We start from the raw sequence: 24,529 nt of genomic DNA, 5'->3' as shown, positions 1-24,529 counted from the left end.
TAATTATTATCTTATTATTATTATTATTTATTTTATTTTATTTTAATATTATTAATATGATTAATATTATTATTTTTATTATTTTTATCATTATTTTTATTATTATTATTTTATTATTTTTTATCTTATTTTATTATTATTAGTAGTATTTTAATAATTATTATTGTTTATATTATAATTGTAAGACCCGAAAATTTTAAATAATTAAATTAATAATTAATTAATAAATGCGGGCAGTGGGAGCCTTTATGGCATTAAATATTGATTCATGTGATGTAGAAAATTACTAGCTCAAATGGTTGAAAGTACTTTGATTGTGTGAGAGGACTTGGGTTTGAGTTCTATGTATGCCAATTATGTGTTGTTTGATTTGTTATTAATTTTTAATAATAATATGCATGATCAAGTTGAGTGATAACATGATTATAGAATTAGGTGAATTATCACAAAAATTTAAATTGCTTGAGTGGTTAGGCATTGATTTGATGATGAGCATGGTATGAGTTTGAACCTTGGTGAACTCATATTTAACTCTATTTTTGTTAAAAAATTAGTTGTGGCTTGAATATGAAAGGGTAGAGAAAACCCTAGCAAAAGCCCCTCCCAAGAGGGGCTGAAAAACAACCCAATCGTTTTTTGTTTGCATTTACCAACATTAAGAAAACCTTTAAAAGGCAAATTCAGGTGAGAAGAGGGGTTTTTGGCATCGGCAGATGAATACGAAAATTTAGAGTGAATTGTGAGGATTGAGATCTGATTTGGGAAAGAATCAAAGAGAGGGCATTGGTGCTCAAGGGAAGACGCGTAATTCAAATTCTAAGCAAAGGAAAGTCCTAGGTAATGGGAGCTGACTAGTTTAATTTCTTCCTTTGAAAGAAGATTTTAAGTTTTGTTTGATTGAATTATTGTTTACAATAAAAAAAATATGTGATGCATTTATTTTATATTTTATAAATTTTGATTGTAATGGTGATATAGTATCATCAAATTTTCCTTTGAATGTTAAATATGTGATTGATGAATTTTAGTTGTACGAAATCTAATATAGCATGAATGCATTGAGGTTTTCTTGATTTGTGGGTGAATGATGCAAAGGAAAGGTTAAGGTTTATGTTTTGGGGTTGCACTCTAAAGCTTTCATTTCTTTTAGTTATATGAAAAAGTAGATAAATGTGGTGTTATGGTATGTTATAATATTTTAGGTGGATATTTTACGACATTCATCATATAGTAATTTATATAATATTAAAGAAAAAAAGGAAAATGTGGTGGATAATTTTATATCATATAGTAATTTTAGGTGGATAAATGTGGTGTTATGGTATGCCACGGGCAAGAGGGGGCGACCGAGAAGTTTTTCTATATGTACAATGTGTCATTTCTCCCAGCTACATGTGCGGTTACCTCTGGACGACTTTACCATGGGGGTGTTGCGTGCACTGAACGTTGCACCTACATAATTGCATCCAAACAATTGGGCATATATGCAAGCCTCTCGTGTTTTGTGCCAATCACTATATCCGCAACCTTCTCCTTATGCATTTTTATACTTCTACGATACTAGGCCCCGTCAACTGACTACTTGGCTATCTCTGGTGAGTCGTCCCAACATCAGCAGATTAGACGCGTTTTCTTAGTCCTTCAAGCATTTTAAAGATGGATACTTTAAAGTTGTGGTGAAAGAGGAGGGCAGGTCCCATTTCCTGAACGCAGATGGGAGTACCAAATTCTCGTTTAGCTGGATGGGAACCCCTTCTCGATATAAAGATATGGGCACCGATGAGTTGTCGGCGGTGGATAAGGAGATGGTGGAGGTCTTGATGAAGTTTACCGATAAGTTGCCCACTAAGGGTCTAGTAAGAGTTTATAATTCGGTGCACCCGATTATTGATATTGAAGGTATTTGTTTATTATTTAAACTGTGTTAATGATTCTAAGTTGACTTAATCGGGTTTTGATGTGTTGTTGTAGGGCACATGGCGCAATCCGGAAAGAAGAATTTGGCGCTTTTTCAAGCGTTGAGGAAAGAAATGGCTGCGAAGGCCAAGGCAGCTGGGAATACTGATGTTCCCAACCTGCAAGAATCGTTACATGAGGTGCACGTGCACGGTGGGACCAAGAGAAAGGCCGAGTTGCCGGCTCAACCTGGCAAGGGGAAAGATGTAAAGAAGGTGAGGGCGGTATTGCTCGGGGCGGGATCGGTTAGCGGGACGAAAGGGCCAGAGTCCGGCTTGATTGAGTTGCTAGAGATATCTGTTAGAAAAGATATTGCTATCAACCTTCCAGATACCATCATCAACTCTATTGACGGTATAGAGGCGGATCATCTCGTGAGGACCATGGTCGAATTTGGAAGCAAGGCATTGATACTGAGTCGTCGTGTTGGGTCTCTGTATCGACGAGAAGTAAAGGAGGGAGGTAGGGAAAAGGTGGAGGAGTTGCAGGGAAAGGTCGATAAGTTTGAGGAGGAGAGGGCCGCTTGGAAGAAGGAAAGGGAGAGTTAGGAAGAGGAGAGGAAAAGCTTGGGAACCTGGAAAGTTCGTTGCTTGGATTCGGAGGGAAAACTTAACTAGAGGATAGAGGATTTGGAGGCGGACTATGATGAGTTGAAAGAGAAGTATGATGGTGCTGCGGTTGAACTTGATGACTTGAAGGGTTGCATCATCCAAAACCATATTAATGGTTTTCAGAAGGGATTGCGGCAAGCAGCCTTCTTTCATCAGGATGTTGACGCAGCCGATTCAAGATTTGATGTTAATAAGGATGTTGTTGATGGGCAACTTATTAATGAGGACGAGAGCAGTCCGGACGGGGAAACGGAGAAGGAAATGATCGAGGAAGAGAAGGAGACAGAGGAATAGGACTTTTAGTTTATAATGATTTGAAACCATTATTGAGCCTATGTCTGTAATAACCTATACATTATGTTCGTGATACTTGGTACATTGCTTTGCGTTTATGTTTAATGTGATTAAAGCTTTGTGTTTGCTATTTTGTATGCCGGATGTTGATGATTTGTGATGTATGTTATGCTTGGCGAACTTGATTGTATGTTAAGGGTGTTCGACCCAGGCCGCTCACTTGTGGTAAGGCTGGGGAACTTAAACAAATTAACCAACGAGTTAAGGGTGTTCGACCCAGGCCGCTTACTTGTGGTAAGGGTGGGAAACTTAAACGAATTAACCAACTAGTTAAGGGTGTTCGACCCAGGCCACTTACTTTTGGTAAAGGTGGGGAACTTAAACGAATTAACCAACAAGTTAAGGGTGTTCGACCTAGGCCGCTTACTTATAGTAAGGGGGGGAACTTAAACGAATTAACCAACGAGTTTAGGGTGTTCGACCCAGGCCACTTACTTGTGGTAAGGGTGGGGAACTTAAACGAATTAACCAACGAGTTTAGGGTGTTCGACCCAGGCCGCTAACTTGTGGTAAGAGTGGGAAAGTTAAACGAATTAACCAACGAGTTAATGGTATTCGACCCAGGCCGCTTACTTGTGGTAAGAATGGGGAACTTAAACGAATTAATCAACGAGTTAAGGGTGTTCGACCCAGGCCGCTGACTTGTGGTAAGGGTGGGGAACTTAAACGAATTAACCAACTAGTTAAGGGTGTTCGACCTAGGCCGCTTACTTGTGGTAATGGTGGGGAACTTAAACGAATATGAGAGGTGAACTAGAGAATAGTCGTAAAGTTGGGAACCCTTTGTATTATTCATTGAATATAGGGTGCCTCGTTAAAACCTCCTTGGCCAAAACCCTCCTTAGGAAAAAAAGACCAGGTGAGGAAAAAGAGTACACCTAAGGTTACAAGTGTTTTGATGTGATACAGTATATGTTTAACTAAAGTAAAACTTGAGATGGGACACATTCCATGTATTGGGTATTTCCTCCCCAGATAAATGTTCCAAACGATATACTTTTATGAACAATCTTGGACATAGGTTTGCGTTATACTTTCTGGCAGCTCTTTGTTTGGCGGCTAAGTTGCGTATCTGGGCTTTTACTCTGAGTTCGGGTAGGAGGTCGAGGTGAGTGGCCATGTTTTGATGGTTGTGGGTTGGGTCATATAGTTCTTGGCATAGGGATGGTTTGCCAATTTCGACGGGTATCATGGCGTCTGCCCGTAAACTAGGCTGAATGGGGACTCGTTTGTTGCTGACTGAGGGGTGCACCTGTAGGCCCATAGCACTTCTACCAGTTCTTCGGGCCATCGGCCTTTGGCGTTGTCTAACCGTTTGCGTAGTTTCATTAGAATAACTTTGTTGGCCGCCTCTGCCTGCCCATTGGTTTGTGGGTGTTCTACAGAACTGGTTATGTGTTTGATGCCCAGACCAGTGTAGAACATGGCTAGTTCCTTATCTATGAATTGTCGACCATTATCAGTGATGATAGTATGCGGAACGCCATATCGGCATATGATATTTTTCCAGACAAATTGCTAGATCTGCTGGGCTGTGATAGTGGTCAGCGATTTGGCTTCTATCCACCTAGTGAAATAATCAACGGCTACTATTAGGAATTTCACCTGGCCCTTACCGGGAGAGAAGGGGTCGAGGATATCCATTTCCCATTTAGCGAAGGGCCATGGGGATAGTATGGAATGAAGTTGTTCTTGTTTCTGGTGCATGAGGTTGCCATGTTTTTTCCATGGTTTGCATTTTTTAACGTAGTCCTGACAATCCGCTTCTATAGTTGGCCAAAAGTAACCGGCTCGAAGGATTCTGGTGGCCATAGTACATGCGCTGGAATGGTAGCCGCAAATGTCTTCATGCAACTCCTTAATTATATACTGCGCTTGTTCTGCAGTGACACATTTGAGAAGCGGTTGGCCATATCCGCGTTTGTAGAGGTCATCACCTATCATGGTATATCTAGCGGCCTTAGCTAGCCAAGTTTTGTTAGGATCTTGTGGGGGGTTGCTGGTTTGGAGATATTGGATATAAGGGGTGGTCTAGTTGTGGGTTTGGGAAGGGGCGATGTTGTCGGTTGAGCTGTAGGTTAGGTTGTGGCAAGTATTTGTGATTGAAGGAGTGGATAGTGTTTATTGCAATAGGGATCGATGGCGACTTTTTAATTTGGTGCTAGCTAATTTGGATAGGATGTCGGCTCTGATGTTGTCGGTCCTAGGAATGTGTTCGATGTGGACTTGTTCAAAAGCGGATTGAATGACTGCGCGGACCAGATGGTAATATTGTAAAAGGATGGGGTCTTTGATCTGGAATTCGTCATTCAGGTGGCCCACAGTAAGTTTGGAGTCGGTTTTGCACGTTAGAGTTTTGACGCCAACTTCGTGGGCAAGGGAAAGCCCGACAAGGATGGCTTTGTATTCGGCCTGATTGTTGGATGTTTTGAAGGCGAATTGGAGGGATTTCTCAATGAGGATATCGTTGGGCCCTTCTAACACGATACCAGCTCCAGCGCCTTTCGGATTTGAAGAACCATCTACATGAAGCGTCCACTGGTCCTCTGTGGGTGTTTGTTGGAGATCATTGACGAAGTTTAGGAGGCATTGGGCTTTAATGGGGCCATGAGGTTCATAACAAATGTTAAATTCCGACAACTTGACAGCCCAGGATGACATCCGTCCTGCAAGGTCTGGTTTTTGTAGTATTTTCTAGATTGGGTAGTCGGTTTTGACGGTGATGCTGTGGTTTTGGAAGTATGGGCGTAAGCGACGGGCTGCGTGGACCAGGGACAGGGCTAGCTTTTCCACCATTTGATATCTGTTTTCAGGATCTTACATGTTCTGCCAACGAAGTAAATAGGATGTTGTGTGCCGCCTACATCCTGGACAAGTGCGGTGCTGATAGTATAGTCGGTGGCTGTGATGTAAACTAGCAGGGTTGATGAGTATTCGGCTTGTGAAGGATAGGTGGTGAGGTAAGGGTGGTTTTAAGCTTTTAGAAAATTTGTTCATAGTCGTCAGTCCACGTGAACTTGGCAGATTTTTTGAGTTGTATTATGGGTTGGGTTTGTTTAGGTAGTTTGGGCAGGAAGCGGGAAATAGTTGTAAGGCGGCCTATGAGCGTTGGACTTCTTTGATGTTGGTGGGACTACGCATTTCGATAATCGCTTTTCACTTTTCAGGATTGGCCTCTATGCCGCGCTGGGTTAGCATGAAGATGATGAACTTACCGCGGTCGACGCTGAATACACACTTGTCGGGGTTGAGGCGAAGGTTGTATTGGCGTAATGCGGAGAAGACTGCTGATAGGTCCTGGGCGTGTTGGTGATGGCTTGGAGATTTGACAACCATGTCATCAATGTATACTTCGACACATTGTCCCATCATATGGCTGGAAACTTTGTCCATCAACCGTTGGTAGGTTGCTCCGGCGTTTTTGAGACCAAAAGGCATAACGTTGTAAAAATAATTGGCATCGTCTGTGATGAATGCGATCTTGTTCATGTCGGACACGACCATGGGAATTTGATTGTAACCGGAATATGCATCTAAGAAACTAAGGACTTTATTCCCCGCTACACCGTCAACAAGTCGGTCAATGTTAGGTAAGGGGTAGGCATCTCGAGGGCAGACTTTGTTTAGATCTGTGTAATCTACACACATTCGCCATTTGCCGTTGGCTTTCTTCACCAAGACTACGTTAGAAAGCCAAGTGGTATATTGAGCTTCTTCAATGAATCCTACGCTTAGTAACTTATCGGCCTCGGCCTTGGCCGCTAGACGTCGTTCTTCGCCGAGTTTGTGTTTTTTCTGAGAGATGTAGCAGGCGTCTTTGTAGATGGATAACTTGTGGGATGCTACTAGGGGGTCTACTCCAGGTAGGTCAGCGGCTGACCAAGCGAAAAGGTCTGTGTTGCTGACTAGGATAGGTGTGATGATGGCACGCTTGTCAGAGTTTAATCCGGTGCCTAGGTTGATGGAGTGGCCATTTGGAAGTTCTAGAGGGGAGGTTTCTTCGACAGGTTCGAAACGAACATCCCGGCCCACTCTGAGGTCTAGATCTTCTCCCGATAGAGCGATCCCAGAGCCAGGTGGTCGCTCGATGTGGTTGGTTTGCTGGATTAGGAGTTATGGGCGTAGGCTGGCCATGTAGCATTCGCATGCCAGCTGTTGGTCGCAATGGACGGTGAGGATGTCGCTAGAAGGGGAAGGGAATTCATTGGCAAGGTGAGGGGTGGAGACGACAACGCTGAGGGTGTTGAGCGATGGGCGGCCAAGGAGGACATTGTAAGATGTGGGCGCGTCGACAATGAGGAAGCGGATGGGAATGGTTTTAGTCTGGGCTCCATCATGAAACAAGGTATGAAGGTCAATGTAGCCGCGAGTGGAAACTTGTTCGCTAGAGAAGCCATAGATTGGTTCATCATACGGGACCATGGTGGTGTCTGGAAGTTGGAGTTTTTGATATGTGGCCCAGTAGAGGATGTCAACAGAGCTGCCCTGGTCAACAAGGACTTTCTTGACTACGTAGCTTTCGATCTCAACAGTGATGACCATGGGGTCGTCTTGTTGGTGGTCGAGGCCGTGAAAGTCATCGTCCGTGAAGGTGATGGGAGGCATGTGGCGTCTGTGATGGGAATGGGTAATATGGTTGATGGATTGGATGTGACGGAGGTGTTTCTTTCTAGCACAAGAGGTGGATCCTCCACTAGCGAAACCACCAGAAATGGTGTTGATAGTGCGACGTAGGGGAGGATCGGGAGGGGTGATATCAGTGCGAGCCGGTTGAGGATCCTGGTTAGTGGGTTGGGTAGGGCGTCTGTCGTGGCGAGAGTCGTGTGGAGGTCATTTGTGGTCGGATCAAGGGGGGTGACGGGCTCAGGAGGGATGATCATCTCTGCGGATGAAGCGGCGAAAGTGACCAGCACAAACCAGTTCTTCAATTTTATCCTGTGGTGCTTTGTAGTCTTTTGTAGTGTGGCCATGGTTGCGCTGGTAGCGGCAATACTTCGTCATATCAGCATTAGGGGGAGTGGTCGTCTTGCGTGGTGGTGGGATGAGGTCAGCTTGCAAGGCCTCATCAAAGAGGCGGGATCTGGGACATTAAGGGGGGCATATCTAGTAAAGCGGGGTTGGCGGGGCTCTCGTGGTCGGGTATCAAAGCGAGGGGTTGTGGGGTGGGGTTGGCGGTGGTGGCTGCGTAGTCATTGCAGAATTTGATGTAGAGGGTTTGCATTTCCTCCATGCGAACATAGTCGGTCGCACGCAACTTGAGCTCGTGCATAGAGGCAGGTGGGTGGAGGTAGACATTGTTGGCGAAGGGGCCGGGTTGGAGGGTGAGTGCCATACATTGGAGGATCATTTCCTGGTTGAGGTCGGGGGTACGAAGGGCTGCCTTACTAAAACGATCGATAAATGCCTGGAGTGGTTCACCTTGTTCTTGCTTGATACCTAGGAGGGAGATTGTAGTAGTTTGATGTGGGCGGCTGCCAGCGAAATGGGTTGAGAACATATGGGAGAGAGCGTCGAAGCTGTCGATGGAGTAGGGTGGGAGGGTTGTAAACCATTCTAGAGCGGGGCCTTTGAGGGTGGTAGGGAAGGCTTTGCAAAAGACTGTGTCTTGGGATGTGTATAGGGCGACATGGGTGATGTAAACTTTAAGATGTTCGTCAGGGTCGGTTTCACCGGTGTAGCGGTCCAGTGTGAAGGGTTCCCACTGGGCGGGAAGGGGGTGTTGGCGATGAAGTCGGTGAAGGGGTGGCGACGTTTGGGCTGGTGTGGTGGTAGCGGATGGGGGGAATGGGATGGTGGACAAGAGTGGGAAAGGTAGACGTGAAGTTGTGAGGGGGGATGTGGGTCGCAGGGATGTAGTGTGGGTTGTAAGGTGGGACATGGGTAGTTTGTAGGGTGGTGGGTACATTATAGGGGACCTCGGTGGTGGGGAGGGTAGCGGCAGGGGTAGGGGCCACGGTGTGCCCTGGTTGGGTGGAGGGGAAGTGAGTGGGATGGGTGTTTGTTGGGTGGAGGTGAAGGTGTGAGGGGTGGGGTTGTATTCGCTTTCTTCTTCTGTGGGCTGGAATGTCGGGGACCTTACAGCCTCAGATGTCTCCTTGGCTTTTCCCTTCTGAGTGGGGTCGGCCTCGATCTTTCGCCTGAGGCGAGAATTTTCTTGTCACAGTGCCTCCATTTCATCAGCGCTACGTTTCTTCAGGTCTGGCAGCTCCTGTTGCATTTTGGCCTGACTGTCTAGGATGGCAGCCAGATCCGGGGTGATGTTAGCGGGTCCTGAGGGACCAGCATCAACTTGCTTGTTAACTCCAGCTCTGCTATGGGTTGAAACCATCTTTGGAGAAAAACGGGTAGTAAGGTGTCATCTCGTGCCCCATGGTGGGCGCCAATTGTTCCTACAGCGAACAAACAAGATACATTAGGCACAAGTGTCACCTTACCCATAGAGTCTGCTATCTCCTCAGTTGGCCTCTTCCCGGTTGGCACATGTCTGCTTGGACCCGGGAGGGGTTACCTACAGAAGGGACTCCGAAGCTTAAGTCAGCTAAAGCTCTCAAAAAGTCAAATCAAGTGATTAATGGAGTAATGAATGTGTACCTTTAATTACTGGGGTCCATGCGTATTTATAGAGTATTAATTATGTTTGTCCATGTCATGGGTTGGGCCCTAGTTTGGGCTGTAGATGGGCCTGGGCCCTAGCCCAGGCCCTTACTTCGACTATTGTGGGCTCATTGGGTATCAGGGGGCTTTGATTTTGCTAAGTGCCTTGAGGTTGTCGGCATAAACCGACTACTTCCTTTGGCGGTTTGTATTGCTCATATGTTGACTTGGGTAGGTTATTTCTCTTAACATATTATGTTATCGATTTAGGTCGGCTAGGCTTAGGTCAGCCCAGCCTCGGCCGGTTACTTGAATGATTTAGTGTATAGGTGTAGTGATCGTTTATTATTATTTTGTTAAGTTGGCTTGGTGTGGTACAAAGCTGAAGACTGAAAATACATTTTATGAACTAATGTGTTTGTTATTGTTATAATCAAATCAGTTTCAACTAAACCTAAAAATTGATGTGTATAATTGTTTCTATTTCTATTGGTAACAATAAATGAAATTGTGGATAGATGAAATTTCTGCTCATTGGATAATATTGTGTGATGTTTATAACTAATGTTTATGTTGTTATATTAATTTATGCTTTAATATTGTCTATTCTTACCATTGATAAAAATGTTCTATATCATGTATATATTTTAAGTATTTTGTATGAAAATAATTATAAAATAATTTGTCTTACTAAAACAACTATTGTGTTACGGAAAACACTTGAACTAAACTTTGCATTTGCAAAAAAAATAATAATAAAAATTAGCTTGATATTTATATGAAAAAAAAATGACTGATAATAAAGATAATCTTTATCAAATTTATGAATTCAAAATTATTGTTTATGACATGAAATTAAAATGAATTATTTTAATTGATATCATGTTTAAGATCATGTAAATGTTGGTAAAAGAAGAAATCTTCATATCAAAAATTGAAGGGATACTCAAGTAAAAATTAAACTTGTCTTCTAGATTTCTTTAAAGAGTTTTTCATGTTTCTAAATTTAGACTCTTTCTTCTGCTCAACAAGGTTATGAAGTGGTTCTCAAGTGCAATAAGATTATTATTTCTAGACATGTGTTTTGGTTGGTAAATGATATATTTGTGATGATTTGTTTGAGTTAAGTACATTGATCTTGTAATAAAATATTTAGCACTTATTCTTTGATTATCACATATTTTAAAAGTATTGATATATCACATGCTATTATTATAATTGTTGAGAAGTTTGGTTAAAGACCATTCAAATTATAAAATTTTGAGGTACAAAATTAATTAAATAGAGAAATGACATTACATGTGTATATAAATGAGTGTTTTGTGTGAAACTCATGGTATTATTCACTATGTAACATCTTCATATAGTGTATGGTGTTAATATAATGGTGCAGTGAAAGAAAGGAAGAAAAAAAATGCTTTGACATGGTAAATGTTATGCTTCAAGTTCTAGCTTGCCTAACATTATATTAGTGAAATTCTATATCTTGCTTACCATATTTTGAACACAAAAGAACCACATTTAAAATATTTCAAAGTGTGGGGGTGTCTTGCAATGGTTAATACACCTGTTAATAAAAAATTCTTAGTTATATATTATAAAGTGAATGAATATATACCTCACTGTTTTGCCATCTAGTGTAATATTATTTTTGTTTTTTCTAGTTATGACAATATGTCCAATTTCTTGAAATTATTGAATGATATATATTAATGTAAATTGGATATTGATTTTTGTGACACAAAATCACCTATTGGTTATGGTTATGTTTTAACCTTGGATGGAGGTGAACTATCATGGAAATATTTTAAAAAATTGTTGTCATGATTTACCATGCAAGCATAAATTATTCCTTTTTCTAATGCATCCTAACAATTTAATTGTTATATTTAAAGTTTTTAGTAAAAATGTCAATGAAAAATTGACATATTAGAATGAGAGACAAATGTATAATTACTCATGGTTATCTCTCTTGACTTTGTCAAGTAAAAAAGAAATATTGCAGATCTGCTTATTAAAGGGTTGATGCATCAACAACAAGTATTTGAGTCGTCGAGGGGAATGAGACTATAGCCCATAAATTAGTTGCAACAATGGACACCCATCTCCATATGAATGGCGATCCCATGGAATGGAGTTCAATGGGTAACAACGAAGTTGTTGTTGACTAAAGTACACCAAATAATTTGATTAAATTTTATGTCTCATTCCTATGGCGAGGTGTACTATAAATTGTGACAATAATAAGGTTGAGGTATGTGCACTATCATGCTTATTTTATAAAATACCTCTTAATAAACCTAATGGTGTAGGTATGTGCATTATTTTATAAAATACCTCTTAATAAACTCAATGACAATTATTGTAGGGGTGTGAGTCACAGACCACCCTTTGAGGGTTTACCTAGTGAATGTGATGGTGGGGCCGCCATTGTGAGACATGGGCAAGTCTCTAAGTGACACTCATGAAACAAGATACATGCACAAGGCCGTAACGTGCACCCACTGATTAGAACCTATAATGAACATCGATATTGTATGTGTTATTTACTAAAACCTAGTCACAGAGGATGTAGTTCAAGACAATCAAGTCTCTGCATTTTCTTAGGTGGAAGTTTATAAGTACTAGGTGTAAGGGTTAGACCCAGAAGGTTCCTTACACTGAACTACAATATTTTGTTTTCAAAGATAATATATTTTTATTTTATTTTTTTTAAAATTATGTGGGGGATTGTTTGAAATATTTTATTATAATTTAAAAAATAAATAATTAAAATAAAAAAAACTTACTGTTACTCATGTATTTATAGACCTTTAATTTATGGGTTAGTGGTTTTTATGGCTAACGGCTATATTCTTATTACTATTTACTCCTTTGTCTCCTTTTGCTACCTATAAATACCACCTAGGTGCATGGGGAAAGAAAAAACAACAACAACAGAGACAACAAACACTAGAGTCATTCTTAAAAGTGTTCTTCTTTTCTTCTCTATATTATCTTTAAGACAGTAGTGTTCATAAGGTTCAGAGATCCTTCGCTGCACTCGATCGATCTGACAAGTTGTTGTATCTTGGGAGAGAAACGCATTTGATTTGAAACACATATGATTGTGTATTTGTTTAGTCCTGTGCAGTAGGGGCATTTTCTCTCTAAGGATAGCGCTATGCATGCCTCAACCCAGGATATTTCTACTCCTTACCTTTTATCTTTTATTTATTATTGTTATTATAATTGTTGATCTCTGATTAATATTCATTGCTTTATATATATGTTTCAGTATTATTATTGCTCTAATTATTATTATTATATTATTTTCATATTTTTATTATTATTAGTATTATTTGAGTAATCATTTTCTAACAGTTTTTTTGCTAGCTCTTTCCAGGTAAGGGAAGCTAGGGTTTTCGCGTTTTTGTAACATGTTGATGTTTGGCTATTGTTCCTGATATAAATGTTGGATTTATGTTTATACTTGCATGAGATTGAACTGGTGTTGGCATTGTATTGTTTCCATGGTGTTTTCCTAACTTATCTGTGCAAATAGTGGAGGAACCCGACATTCTCGCCCAAGCGGATGTGCCTCGCCTAGGCGAGATTGACAACAACTCACCCAGGGTTTCTACTCGAGCTCTCACTCAGGCGGAGAGCTTTCGTTTTGAGTGAGTAGTCATCTCACTCAGGCGAGAGCAACTCGCCTAAGCGAGAATGCGAGGGAGCCCGAGTTGTTTCGCTGCAGTTGTAGCTAAGGCGAGGGACCTCGCCTTTGGGCGAGGGGTGGTCTCGCTCAGGCGAGGAGGTCTCGCCCAAGCGAGAAGTCGCGAACCCTAATGTGTCTTTTGTTGGTAGTCTCGCCTAAGCGAGGACCTGTAGCTTGAGCGGAAGACCTCTTTCGCCTGAGCGAGGGTCCCTACCTTGAGCGACACTGGTGCGGGAATTTGTGTACCTCTTTCATGTTCTCTTTGGTGTTAGTTGTATGATTGGTTAGAGTACTTTATTTAATGTATGAAGTATGCGAATATGCATGAAATAGTTGATTTGTATGGCTGGAAATTGATGTATTTAGCATGAGCTTGGTATGATATATGCTTGGATAGTTGGTTTTATACATATATTGGCACGAGATTGATATGCATGGGAACACTATGATTGGTTGGTGAAACACAGACAAGGTATGGGTAGGACATAATCCCATGACTCACATAGTGGGAGCTCATGGTGGTGCCTCATCTAATGAACATAATTCCATGGACCCTCCTAGTGGGAGTTCGCAGTGGTGCCTCAATGTAAGGACGTAATTCCACGGAGGCCTCGTGGTGGTGTCTCAAGGCCAGGACATAATTCCACGAAGGCCTCGTGGTGATGCTTCACTGCTAGGACATAATTCCATGGTCTCATGATGGTGCCTCAGTTTACGCATCTGGATAGTCGAGTCTTGGGGTCTTAAATGGTTTTGTATTCCATGTGTGGACGTCTGTTATTTATGCCTGACTTTGAAATCGCATGTTGACTATTATGATATAAGATATTCTTTCACTAGCTTACCCTTCTGCTTGTTTGTATGTTTGTGTGTGGTATTTCTCCTTTGTGATGATCATCAACTTTATTGATGTAAACAGATGTGAGAACCCCTGGTAGTGGTAATGATAATGGAAATGTCGCAGCTTGATGGTTATGGACAAATATCGGGCTCACTATGGAGCCCACGACGGATGGATTTTAACTAGATTACAATCCCTTGTTTTGGACAAGACTTTATGCTACTTTTAAACTAGCGTATTTTGTTTAGGTCGTGTGTGTGGCCTCTTTCCTTTTGGCATGGATATGCATGGTGTGCAATATACCTCCATAGTTCAAACTCTGTACTCTCTAAATATTTTATGTATGTGACATTTTATTTAATGGGATTTACCTATTTAATTGGGACGTTACAATTATTATTACTATTATCATTATCATTATTCTTATTATTATTATTATTATTATTATTATTATTATTATTAATTTTACTATATTTTAATAATATTATTATTATTTATTATTATTATTTTCTTTTCTTTTCTTTTACTATTATTATTAGTATTATAATTATTATTATTGTTATTTATATTATTATTATTATTACTATTTTTATTTTTATTATTATTTTATTTTACTATTATTATTATTATTATTATTTTCATTACTATTTTACTATTATTATAACTTTTATTATTTTATTTTATTTTATTATGATTATGATTATACTATTTTATTATTATTGTTAATTTTATAATTGTTTTATTTTATTTATGATTTTATTATAATTATTATTGCTTTATTTTATTATTATTATTATTTTATTATTGTTTTATCTTACTAGTATTATTGTTTTCTTATTATTGTTTCATTTTATTTTATTATTATTTTCATTATTTTTATTTTTATTGTTTCATTTTATTATTATAATTATTATCATTATTATTGTTGTTATTGTTATTTTTATTGTTTCATTTTCTTTATAATTATTATCATTACTATTTTATTATCCGTGCGATATTTTGGGACAATGATTATGTGTTCTTCGTGGGTTGTATATTGTTTGATTGTCTATGATTGTGTTAGGTATAACACTTTATTTTCATGGTTTTATATGAATTTATAAAGGGATAGATGTGTGATTATACTTGAATGATGCATATGAGCTGTGATGTTGTAAATTTAAGTATATGAAATATATGAATGCGTATTTTGGATTCTGGATGTTTGAGAATTCAATTGTTGGATGCTAGGAATTTAATTAGAGTACCTAAAACCAGTAATGATTGATGCAGGCAGGGAGGTCCGTATATGTTGTACTCTTTTGTGGGGATACGAGCGGGGAGGTTCGTATGTGTTGTACTCGCACTTAAGGCTGCTATGAGCGGGGAGGTTCATAGTAGGTGTTCACGCATGTTGGACTACGAACGGGTAGGTTCGTAGAGTTGGACTACGGGGAGGGAGGTCCGTAGAGTTGAACCACGAGCAGGCAGGTTCGTGGAAGCATTGGAATCCTTAAGACCAGCTTGAGTATGTATCTTATATAGGTAGTGTGTTTTTCTTAATTTCGTTTTAATGTGTTGCAATATGGACTTGGACCAGGAGGTGCTTGACTGTGTCATGAGCGGGTAGGTTCATGGCTGGTGGTGAAAACGTGATAATATGAGCGGGGAGGTTCATATTATGATGCTCTCGTGTGAGGATATGAGCGGGGAGATTCGTATGTTCTGTGCTCACACTTGAGGGCTGCTGCGAGCGAGGGGGTTCGTAGTTGTTGGATCACGTGTGTTGGACTACGGGCGGGGAGGTCCGTAGAATTAGACTACGAGCGGGGAGGTTTGTAAAGGTAGGACCACGAGCGGGCAGGTTCGTGGAAGCATATATATCCTGGGTCCATGGTCATTGTACCACACTTAGCCGGTCCAACCAAATAATAATAATAAACGATCACCATATATACGCGGAACAAATAAAGTAAACAGCCTAAGCCAACCTAAGCCTAACCGGCCTAAGCCGCTAAAAGAGTAACCAGCCTAAGCCGATAGAAGAATAATAGCGGCCTAAGCCGCTGAAAGAGTAGCCGATCTAAACCGACCACTCTAGAAAACTTAACGAAATCAAAGCACTTCTAAGATTCAACAAACCCACAATAATCAAACTAAGGGCCTGGGTTAAGGCCCAGGCCCACCTACAGCCCAAAATAAGGGCCCAACCCATGACGTGGCCAGACATAATTAATAATCTATAAATATGCATGGACCCCATGAATTAAAGGTACGCATTCATTACTTCCCTAATCACTAGATTTGACTTTCTTAGAGATTTCGCTGACTTGAGCTTCGGAGTCCCTTCTGCACGTAACCCCTCTTGGGTCCAAACCGATCACACCGAGATACCCATGAGAGATATGTGTCAACCGGGAAGATGCTTACTGAGGAGATGGCGGACCAGGGTAAGGTAATACTTGTGTCTAACATATCTTGTTTGTTCTCTACAGGAACAATTGGCGCCCACCGTGGGGCACGAGATAGTATCTTACCACCCGCTTTCTCCGAAGATAGTTTCTACCCGCAGCTGAGCAGGAGTTAACAAGCAAGTTGATGAAGGCCCCTCAGGACCTACTAACATCACCTCGGATCTGTCTGTCATCGTAGACGGTCAAGCCAAAATGCAACAGGAGCTGGTTGACTTGAAGAAGCACAGTGCTGATGAGATGGAAGCACTACGAAGGAGAACTCTCGCCTAAGGCGAAAGATTGAAGCCGATCCCACTCAAAAGGTAAAGGCCAAGGAAACATCTGATGTCGTAGGGTCCCTAGCTTTCCAGCCTACTGAAGAGGAAAGCGAGTACAATCCTACCTCGCACACCTTCACCACCACCCAACAAACTCCCATCCTCTCAACCCATCATACTCACTTCCACTCCACCCTCCCACGAAATACTGTGGCTCCCACCCCCGTCGCCATCTTGCCCACCATACACATCCCGCCCTTCAACATGCCCACCATGTAACATCCCTAGGGAATATTACTTAAAAATAAATAATAAAATAAATAATTGCATTAATAGCCATCTCGATAAAAATCCCAACGCGCGATAATTTCAATTATTTAAGATAGCGCGCCAAAACTTATAACTGAATTCATAACAGGTTACAAGTTACCAAAATTTGTATTTAAAACATAAATTACAATTTATGTAAAACCCTAGCACTACTCCCATGCTAGCCCTCACTCCGCCATCTGAGCATCCTCAGCACCACCTGTATCAACATCTGCTCCCGTGTAACGAATTACACGATCATCGCCACACACAAACAGAAAGGGTGAGCTGAGAAAATAAAATAACAAGCATGTAAACACAAGATAGATCATTTACCCATCTTAATCATTATCTATAAATCTTGGCCAAGACCCTAACCCCCAAGACTTACAGTCTTCAAATCATACAATTGGTTAGCCTTGGACTCGGGAATCTGATGCTCACACGAACCTGCCCGCTCGTGGTCCTGCCTCTACGAACCTCCCCGCTCGTAGTCCTGCTCTACGGACCTACCCGCCCGTAGTCCAACACATGTGATCCACCAGCCCCCGTACCTCCCCGCACGTGGCATCTCTCAACGTGAGCACGGAACATACGAACCTACCTCGCTCGTATCCCCACGTGAGAGTAACTTGATATGAACCTCCCCGCTCATATCATCACATGTCACACCATCCATGAACCTACCCGCTCATGGCACAGCATCTCCCGATCCAAGCAAAGCATCATGGTCAGTTAAAAACAACACACCAAGTAAAGAACAACAGCGTTTCCGCCTGGCCCGACCCAGTCGCCGCCAGGCGAAACCGTTCCAGATCGCCTAGCGGTATTCACCCACCGCTAGGCGCCAGTGATGTTCCAGTGCTCCCTGTTTCCTCGTAACCGCCTGGCGGAGCTCAACGTGCCGCCAGGCGCACCTCAGTGCTAAGCGCTCTCCTATTACGTCTATCGCCTGGCGGGTATCAGTATACCGCTAGGCACCATACCAGAACAGCACCTCACTACTTTATGGTACCTCAGTTAGTCTAATTTACTGGATAACTCATTTTCATGACTAAATAGGAATTCTCATATCAACGGCTCTTTGTAGTTAATCCATCCACTAGTACACATAATCAAGTACCTATACTTTTAAAATGATTAATCCATCTAATCACTTTTGTTCAAGTAACAAGAATAATATCATATCATAATGATTCCATCCCTCCTATGAACTGGATAGCATCCAATTTCTTAACACACTGAAATGACTAGGCTTTCACCTCCTGTTGGACAGCATTAACTTATAATTTCGGCCTTCCCTTCGACTCACTATATGTATATAGGTAAGTCTATCGCTTTTCCACCTAATCTCCTCCACTCAAGCTACACCGTCCTCCCAGCCCCTCAATCATAATTTTCTAGTTTTCACCATACTAACTACTCCATCACCAAATACCCATTTCCCTTCTCGCACTGTCCATGGCACAGCATTCCAACTGGACTGCTACACGCCATCGCCTGGCGGTCAGCATGGAGCCGCCAGGCGGCATACCAGACACATACCTCCTCACGCATTTTCTGTATACTCCGCGATCTCAACTCTCTACTCTTCTCTCACAATCACCACCATATATTCATTAACAACAATTTTTAACACCCTTCTGATCAATCTCATTTTACTCGTATTCCATGTTTCCAATTACATCTTAATTAGTCAAACAACCCAAGGTTTACATTCATTCCTAGGGTTTCCACCCAAACTACCCATACACGAAAATTCAATACAATCACAAGCGTTCCAACATATCAATTCAGTACAACAACTATTCCATGTATATATTTGTATACAATCACTGAACCTCAGCAATCGATTACATTCACCCAAAATAGCATCAAAACCATCAAACGGAACTCGAACAGCGGGATGCCGCCTGGCAGGAACTCATCGCCGCCAGGCGATTCAACCCAAAATAAGAACAGTGCTCATCTCTGATGAGCCGCCTGGCGGTAGGGATTAAACCGCCAGGCGGTTTCTGGGAAAAACCCAGAAACCCAATCAAACAGTACGCAAAAACAGGTGGAAAGCATACAGTTTCAATCATCAAAGCACACTACAACGCAAATGTATCTAAAACATCGAAAACAACTCCCCTTACCTGGATTCTTTGCCCAAATTCGAATAGGTGTGCTTATCCCTTCACCAAAACCTCTCTAGCTTTGCTTTCCACTCCCTCTTTTGCGTTTTTAGCCTCACTACCTTATGTTATCAGCCCCAATTCTCAGAAAAACCTTTTTGCTTATGAGTACCACGACCCTCAATGTTGTTTTCCCCCTCTTTTAACCTTCTCTCCTACTATCACTCTCACTTAATTGTCCCTTTAGTGACTTGCACGAATTTTAAATAAAAATGATGCAAAAATAACCAAATGCTTATTTAACCCTCTGTTTTCCAGCCCTTAGGTTACCCCTCCTTGGCTGCTAGGTTTCTAACTCTTCCACATTCATGCACAATAAAAATTTGGCAAAAATGAATTATTTAGTTCTCACCAAGGTTTGAACCCATGACCTCTCAATTACCAAGTTCATGCACAACCACCAAACTAATCCATGTTTCTTGCTAAATCCTACAATTTTAAGAGTTTATCATCATCCATACGAGTTCAATATATAAGCACACAAAAACACATAATTTAAATAACATCCAAGTGACACACATAGGACTCGAACCCAAGTCCTCACACAATCAAAGTACTCTCAACCACCTGAGCTAGTACTTTCCCACATGTCATAGCTCCTCGCATTTATTGCTTTAAATGTTCTCGCTACCCGTCCTAATTAAATATTTAATTAAATAACTATTTAATTTTCCCGGGTCTTACACACCACCCTACACACCACTCATATCCTACCCTACAACCCGCACAACCTCCCTACTACCCATATCCCTCCTTACAACTTCACCTCCACTTTTCCCACCCTCATCCACCATCCCATCCCTCCTCACCCGCTCCCATCTCACCAACCCAGGCGCCATCACCCTTTCACCGACTTCATCGCCACCACCCCCCTCCCCACCCAGTGGGAACCTTTCACCCTGGAGCGTTACACTGGTGAAACTGACCCCGATGAACACCTCAAAGTCTACATCACCCACGTCGCCCTCTACACTTCCCATGATGTTGTTTTTTGCAAAGCCTTTCCTACCACCCTAAAAGGCCCTGCCCTCGAATGGTTTACCACCCTCCCACCATACTCCATTGACAACTTTGACACCCTCTCCCACATGTTTACCACTCACTTCGTTAGCAGCCGCCTACATCAAACTACAACAATATCACTCCTCGACGTCAGGCAAGAACAAGACGAGACGTTCTGGGCATTCATTGATCGATTCAGTAAGGCTACCCTTCGCACACCACACCTCAACCAAGAAATGATACTTTAGTGCATGGCCTTCACTCTTAAACACGGCCCCTTCGCCAACAACGTCTACCAACACCCACCCGCCTCCACGCATGAGTTGAAACTACGTGCTGCCGATTACGACCGTATGGAGAAAATGCAAACTCTCCATACAAAATGTTGCAATGAATATGCACCCTCTACTGCCAACCCCACTCCACAACCTCCCCGTCCTGACCCGAGACCTCGAGAACCCCGACAACCCCGCTTCACCAAATACACCCCTCTAAATGTTCCCAGATCCCGCCTCTTTGATGAGGCCTTACAGGCCGACCTCATCCCACTACCACGCAAGACGACCACTCCCCCCAATGCGGACATAACTAAATACTGCGGCTATAACCGAAACCACGGCCATACCATAGAGGAATGTAAATCACTCCAAGATAAAATTGAATAACTAGTTTGTGCTGGCCATTTCCGTCGCTTTGTCCGAAAAGATGACCACTCCTCCTGATCCCATCACCCTCCTCGTTCTGACCACCGACGCCCTCTTCGTGACTCTCGCCATGATAAACGCCCAAACCAACCCACAAATAATGACTCCCAACCGACTCGCACTGATGTCACCCCTGCTGACCCTCCCCTGCGCGGCACTATCAACACCATCTTTGGTGGTTTTGCTAGTGGAGGATCCACCTCCTTGGCTAGGAAGAGACACCTCCGCCGTATCCAATCCATCAACCACATAACCCATTCCCATCACAAACGTCGCATGCCCCCAATAACCTTCACGGACGACGATTTTCAAGGCCTTGATCACCAGCAAGATGACCCTATGGTCATCACCGTTGAAATAGAAAACTACGTAGTCAAGAAAGTCCTCGTCGACCAAGGCAGCTCCGTCGACATCCTCTATTGGGCCACGTACCAAAAACTTCAACTCACAGACACCGCCGTGGTCCCATACGACGAACCGATTTCTGGCTTTTCCGGGGAGAAAGTTTCCACCCGCGACTACATTGACCTCCATAGCATCTTCCGCGATGGCACCCAAACAAAGACAATTCCTATCCGCTTCCTTATCGTCGACGCACCTACATCTTATCACGTACTCCTTGGCCGCCCTTCACTCAACACTCTTGGCGCTGTTGTTTCCACACCTCATTTAGCCATGAAGTTCCCCTCCCCATCTGGCGACATCCTCACCATTCATGGCGACCAATGCCTTGCACGCGAATGCTACATGGCCAGCTTACGCCCACAGCTTCCCATCCTACAAACCAATCATATTGGGCGACCACCCGGCTCTGAGATCGCCTTGTCTGGTGACGATCTAGATCCCAGAGTTGGTCGAGATGTCCGCCTTGAACCTGTTGAAGAAACCACCTCCCCTAGAGCTCCCTAATGGCCGCACCATCAAACTCGGTACTAGGCTAGAATCTGAACAACGTGACATCATAACACCCACCCTTGTCAGCAACACGGACCTCTTTGCTTGGTCAGCTGCTGACTTACCTAGAGTTGACCCTCAAGTGGCATCCCAAGAGTTATCCATTTACAAGGAGGCCCGGTATGTCTCCCAAAAAAATGCAAACTTGGCGAGGAACGACGCCTAGCGGCCAAGGCCGAGGCCGATAAGTTGCTAAGCGCGGGGTTTATTGAAGAAGCCCACTATACCACTTGGCTCTCTAATGTGGTCCTAGTAAAGAAAGCCAAGGGCAAGTGGTGGATGTGTGTTGATTACACGGATCTTAACAAAGCCTGTCCTAGAGATGCCTACCCCATACCCAATATTGACCGACTTGTCGACGGTACAGCCGGTAACAAGGTCCTCAATTTTCTTGATGCATACTCCGGTTATAACCAAATTCCCATGGCTGCATCTGACATGAACAAAACTGCCTTCATCACAGACGACGCCAATTATTTCTACAAGGTCATGCCATTTGGTCTTAAAAACGCAAGAGCAACCTACCAACGACTGATGGACAAAGTCTTCAGTCATTTAATGGGCAAATGTGTCGACATGGTTGTCAAATCCCCAAGCCATCACCAGCACGCTCATGACCTATTAGCAGTCTTTTACGCATTACGACAATACAACCTCCGCCTCAACCCCGACAAATGCATTTTCGGCGTCGACCGCAATAAATTCCTATGATTCATGCTACCCCAGCACGACATAGAGGCTAATCCTGAAAAGTGCAATGCGATCATTGAAATGCGTAGCCCCACTAGTGTCAAAGAAGTACAACGCCTCATAGGCAGCCTCACTGCCATCTCCCGCTTTCTTCCCAAACTAGTCGAACAAACCCAACCCATCATTCAGCTGCTCAAAAAATCTGCCAAGTTCACATGGAATGATGATTGTGAACAAGTATTTCAAAAGCTAAAAACCACACTCACCTCACCACCCATCCTCCATAAATAGAATACTTATCAACCCTTATTGGTCTACATCACCGCCACAGATCACATTGTAAGCGCCGCGCTGGTCCAAGATGTCGGCGGCACCCAACATCCTGTTTATTTCGTCAGCAGAACCCTACAAGACCCCGAAACGAGGTACCAAATGGTAGAAAAATTAGCCCTATCCCTGGTACACGCAGCCCGACGCCTACGTCCATATTTACAAAATCATAACATTATCGTCAAAACCGACTACCCGATCCAGTAGATACTGCAGAAACCAGACCTTGCGGGGCAGATGTCGTCCTGGGCCATCGAGTTACCCGAATTCAACATCCGCTACGAATCCCAAGGCCCCATCAAAGCTCAATGCCTTCTAGACTTTGTCAACGATCTCCAACGAACTCCTGAAGAGGACCAATGGACACTTTATGTTGATGGTTCGTCAAACCCAAAGAGGGCAGGTGCCGACATTGTACTAGAAGGCCCCAACGACATCCTCATCGAAAAATCCCTCCATTTCGCCTTTAAGACGTTTAACAACCAAGCCGAGTACGAAGCCATCATCGCCAGCTTATCCCTAGCCCGCAAGGTTGGTGTCAAGTCACTAACATGCAAAATCGATTCCAAGCTTACCGTCAACCATTTAAACGACGAGTTCCAGATCAAAGACCCTACCCTCGTACAATACTACCATCTAGTCCGGAAAGTCGTCCAGTCCGCCTTCGAACAAGTTCGCATCCAACACATTCCTAGATCCAAAAACGTCAGAGCCGACATATTATCCAAACTAGCCAGCACCAAATTAAAAAGCCGCCACCGATCACTATTGCAACAAACACTGTCCGCCCCTTCCATCACAAATACTTGTCATATCGTAACCCAACACCAAGCCGACAATTGGACAACTCCTTACATCCAATACCTCCAAACCGGTAACCATCCACCTAACGCTGACAGAACTTGGATAACTAAAGCCACTAGGTACACAATGATAGGCGATGACTTGCACAAACGCGGATATGGCCAACCACTTCTCAAATGCGTCACTACAGAACAAGCTCAGTACATCATTAAAGAATTACATGAAGGCATATGCGGCTATCATTCCGGCGCACGCACCATGACTACCAGAGTCCTTCGCGCCGGTTACTTCTGGCCGACCATGGAGGCAGACTGCCAAGACTTCGTAAAAAAATGCATACCATGCGAGAAACATGGCAACCTTATCCACAAGAAACAAGAGCAGCTTCATTCTATACTATCCCCGTGGCCCTTCGCAAAGTGGGGAATGGACATCATAACACCCATGACCGATATGTGTCAACCGGGAAGAAGCTTACTAAGGAGATGGCGGACCAGGGTAAGGTAATACTTGTGTCTAACATATCTTGTTTGTTCTTTGTACGAACAGTCATGAAATTGTGGGTTGGAAACCTTAGGGCAATAAGGTTTCTTGGTTAAGCATTGGCTGAAATAAATTAATTTGGGAGTGAACTTTTATGTATTAAATTATATGTTTATATTGTTACATGAACTCACCCTTTCTGTGTGTGTTGGGCGATGATCATGTAATTCGTTACACGGGAGTAGACGTTGTTTCAGGTGGAGCTGGTGACACTTAAAGCCGAAGAGGGGTTAGCTTGGGAAGTTTTATAGAT

The 24,529-nt window shown here is 42.6% G+C and overlaps 2 protein-coding genes across 2 annotated transcripts; both read left to right on the top strand.

Moving 5' to 3' along the window:
- Positions 1-21,231: 21,231 nt before the first annotated feature.
- On the top strand, positions 21,232-21,864 carry LOC114184491 (uncharacterized). Its single transcript, XM_028071800.2, has one exon. The coding sequence runs from the start codon at positions 21,232-21,234 to the stop codon at positions 21,862-21,864; it is 633 nt and encodes a 210-aa protein (XP_027927601.2).
- Positions 21,865-23,166: 1,302 nt separating this feature from the next.
- LOC146886247 (uncharacterized) lies at positions 23,167-24,240 on the top strand. Its single transcript, XM_085673360.1, has one exon. It carries the CDS (start codon positions 23,167-23,169, stop codon positions 24,238-24,240), a length of 1,074 nt encoding a protein of 357 aa, XP_085529486.1.
- Positions 24,241-24,529: the final 289 nt, after the last annotated feature.

The sequence above is a fragment of the Vigna unguiculata genome, chromosome 5 (genome assembly GCF_037176805.1).
Source record: "Vigna unguiculata cultivar grain cowpea cultivar isolate G323 ecotype 2 chromosome 5, ASM3717680v1, whole genome shotgun sequence".
Classification (NCBI taxonomy): domain Eukaryota; kingdom Viridiplantae; phylum Streptophyta; class Magnoliopsida; order Fabales; family Fabaceae; genus Vigna; species Vigna unguiculata.
This window is presented reverse-complemented; position numbering and strand designations above follow the sequence as displayed.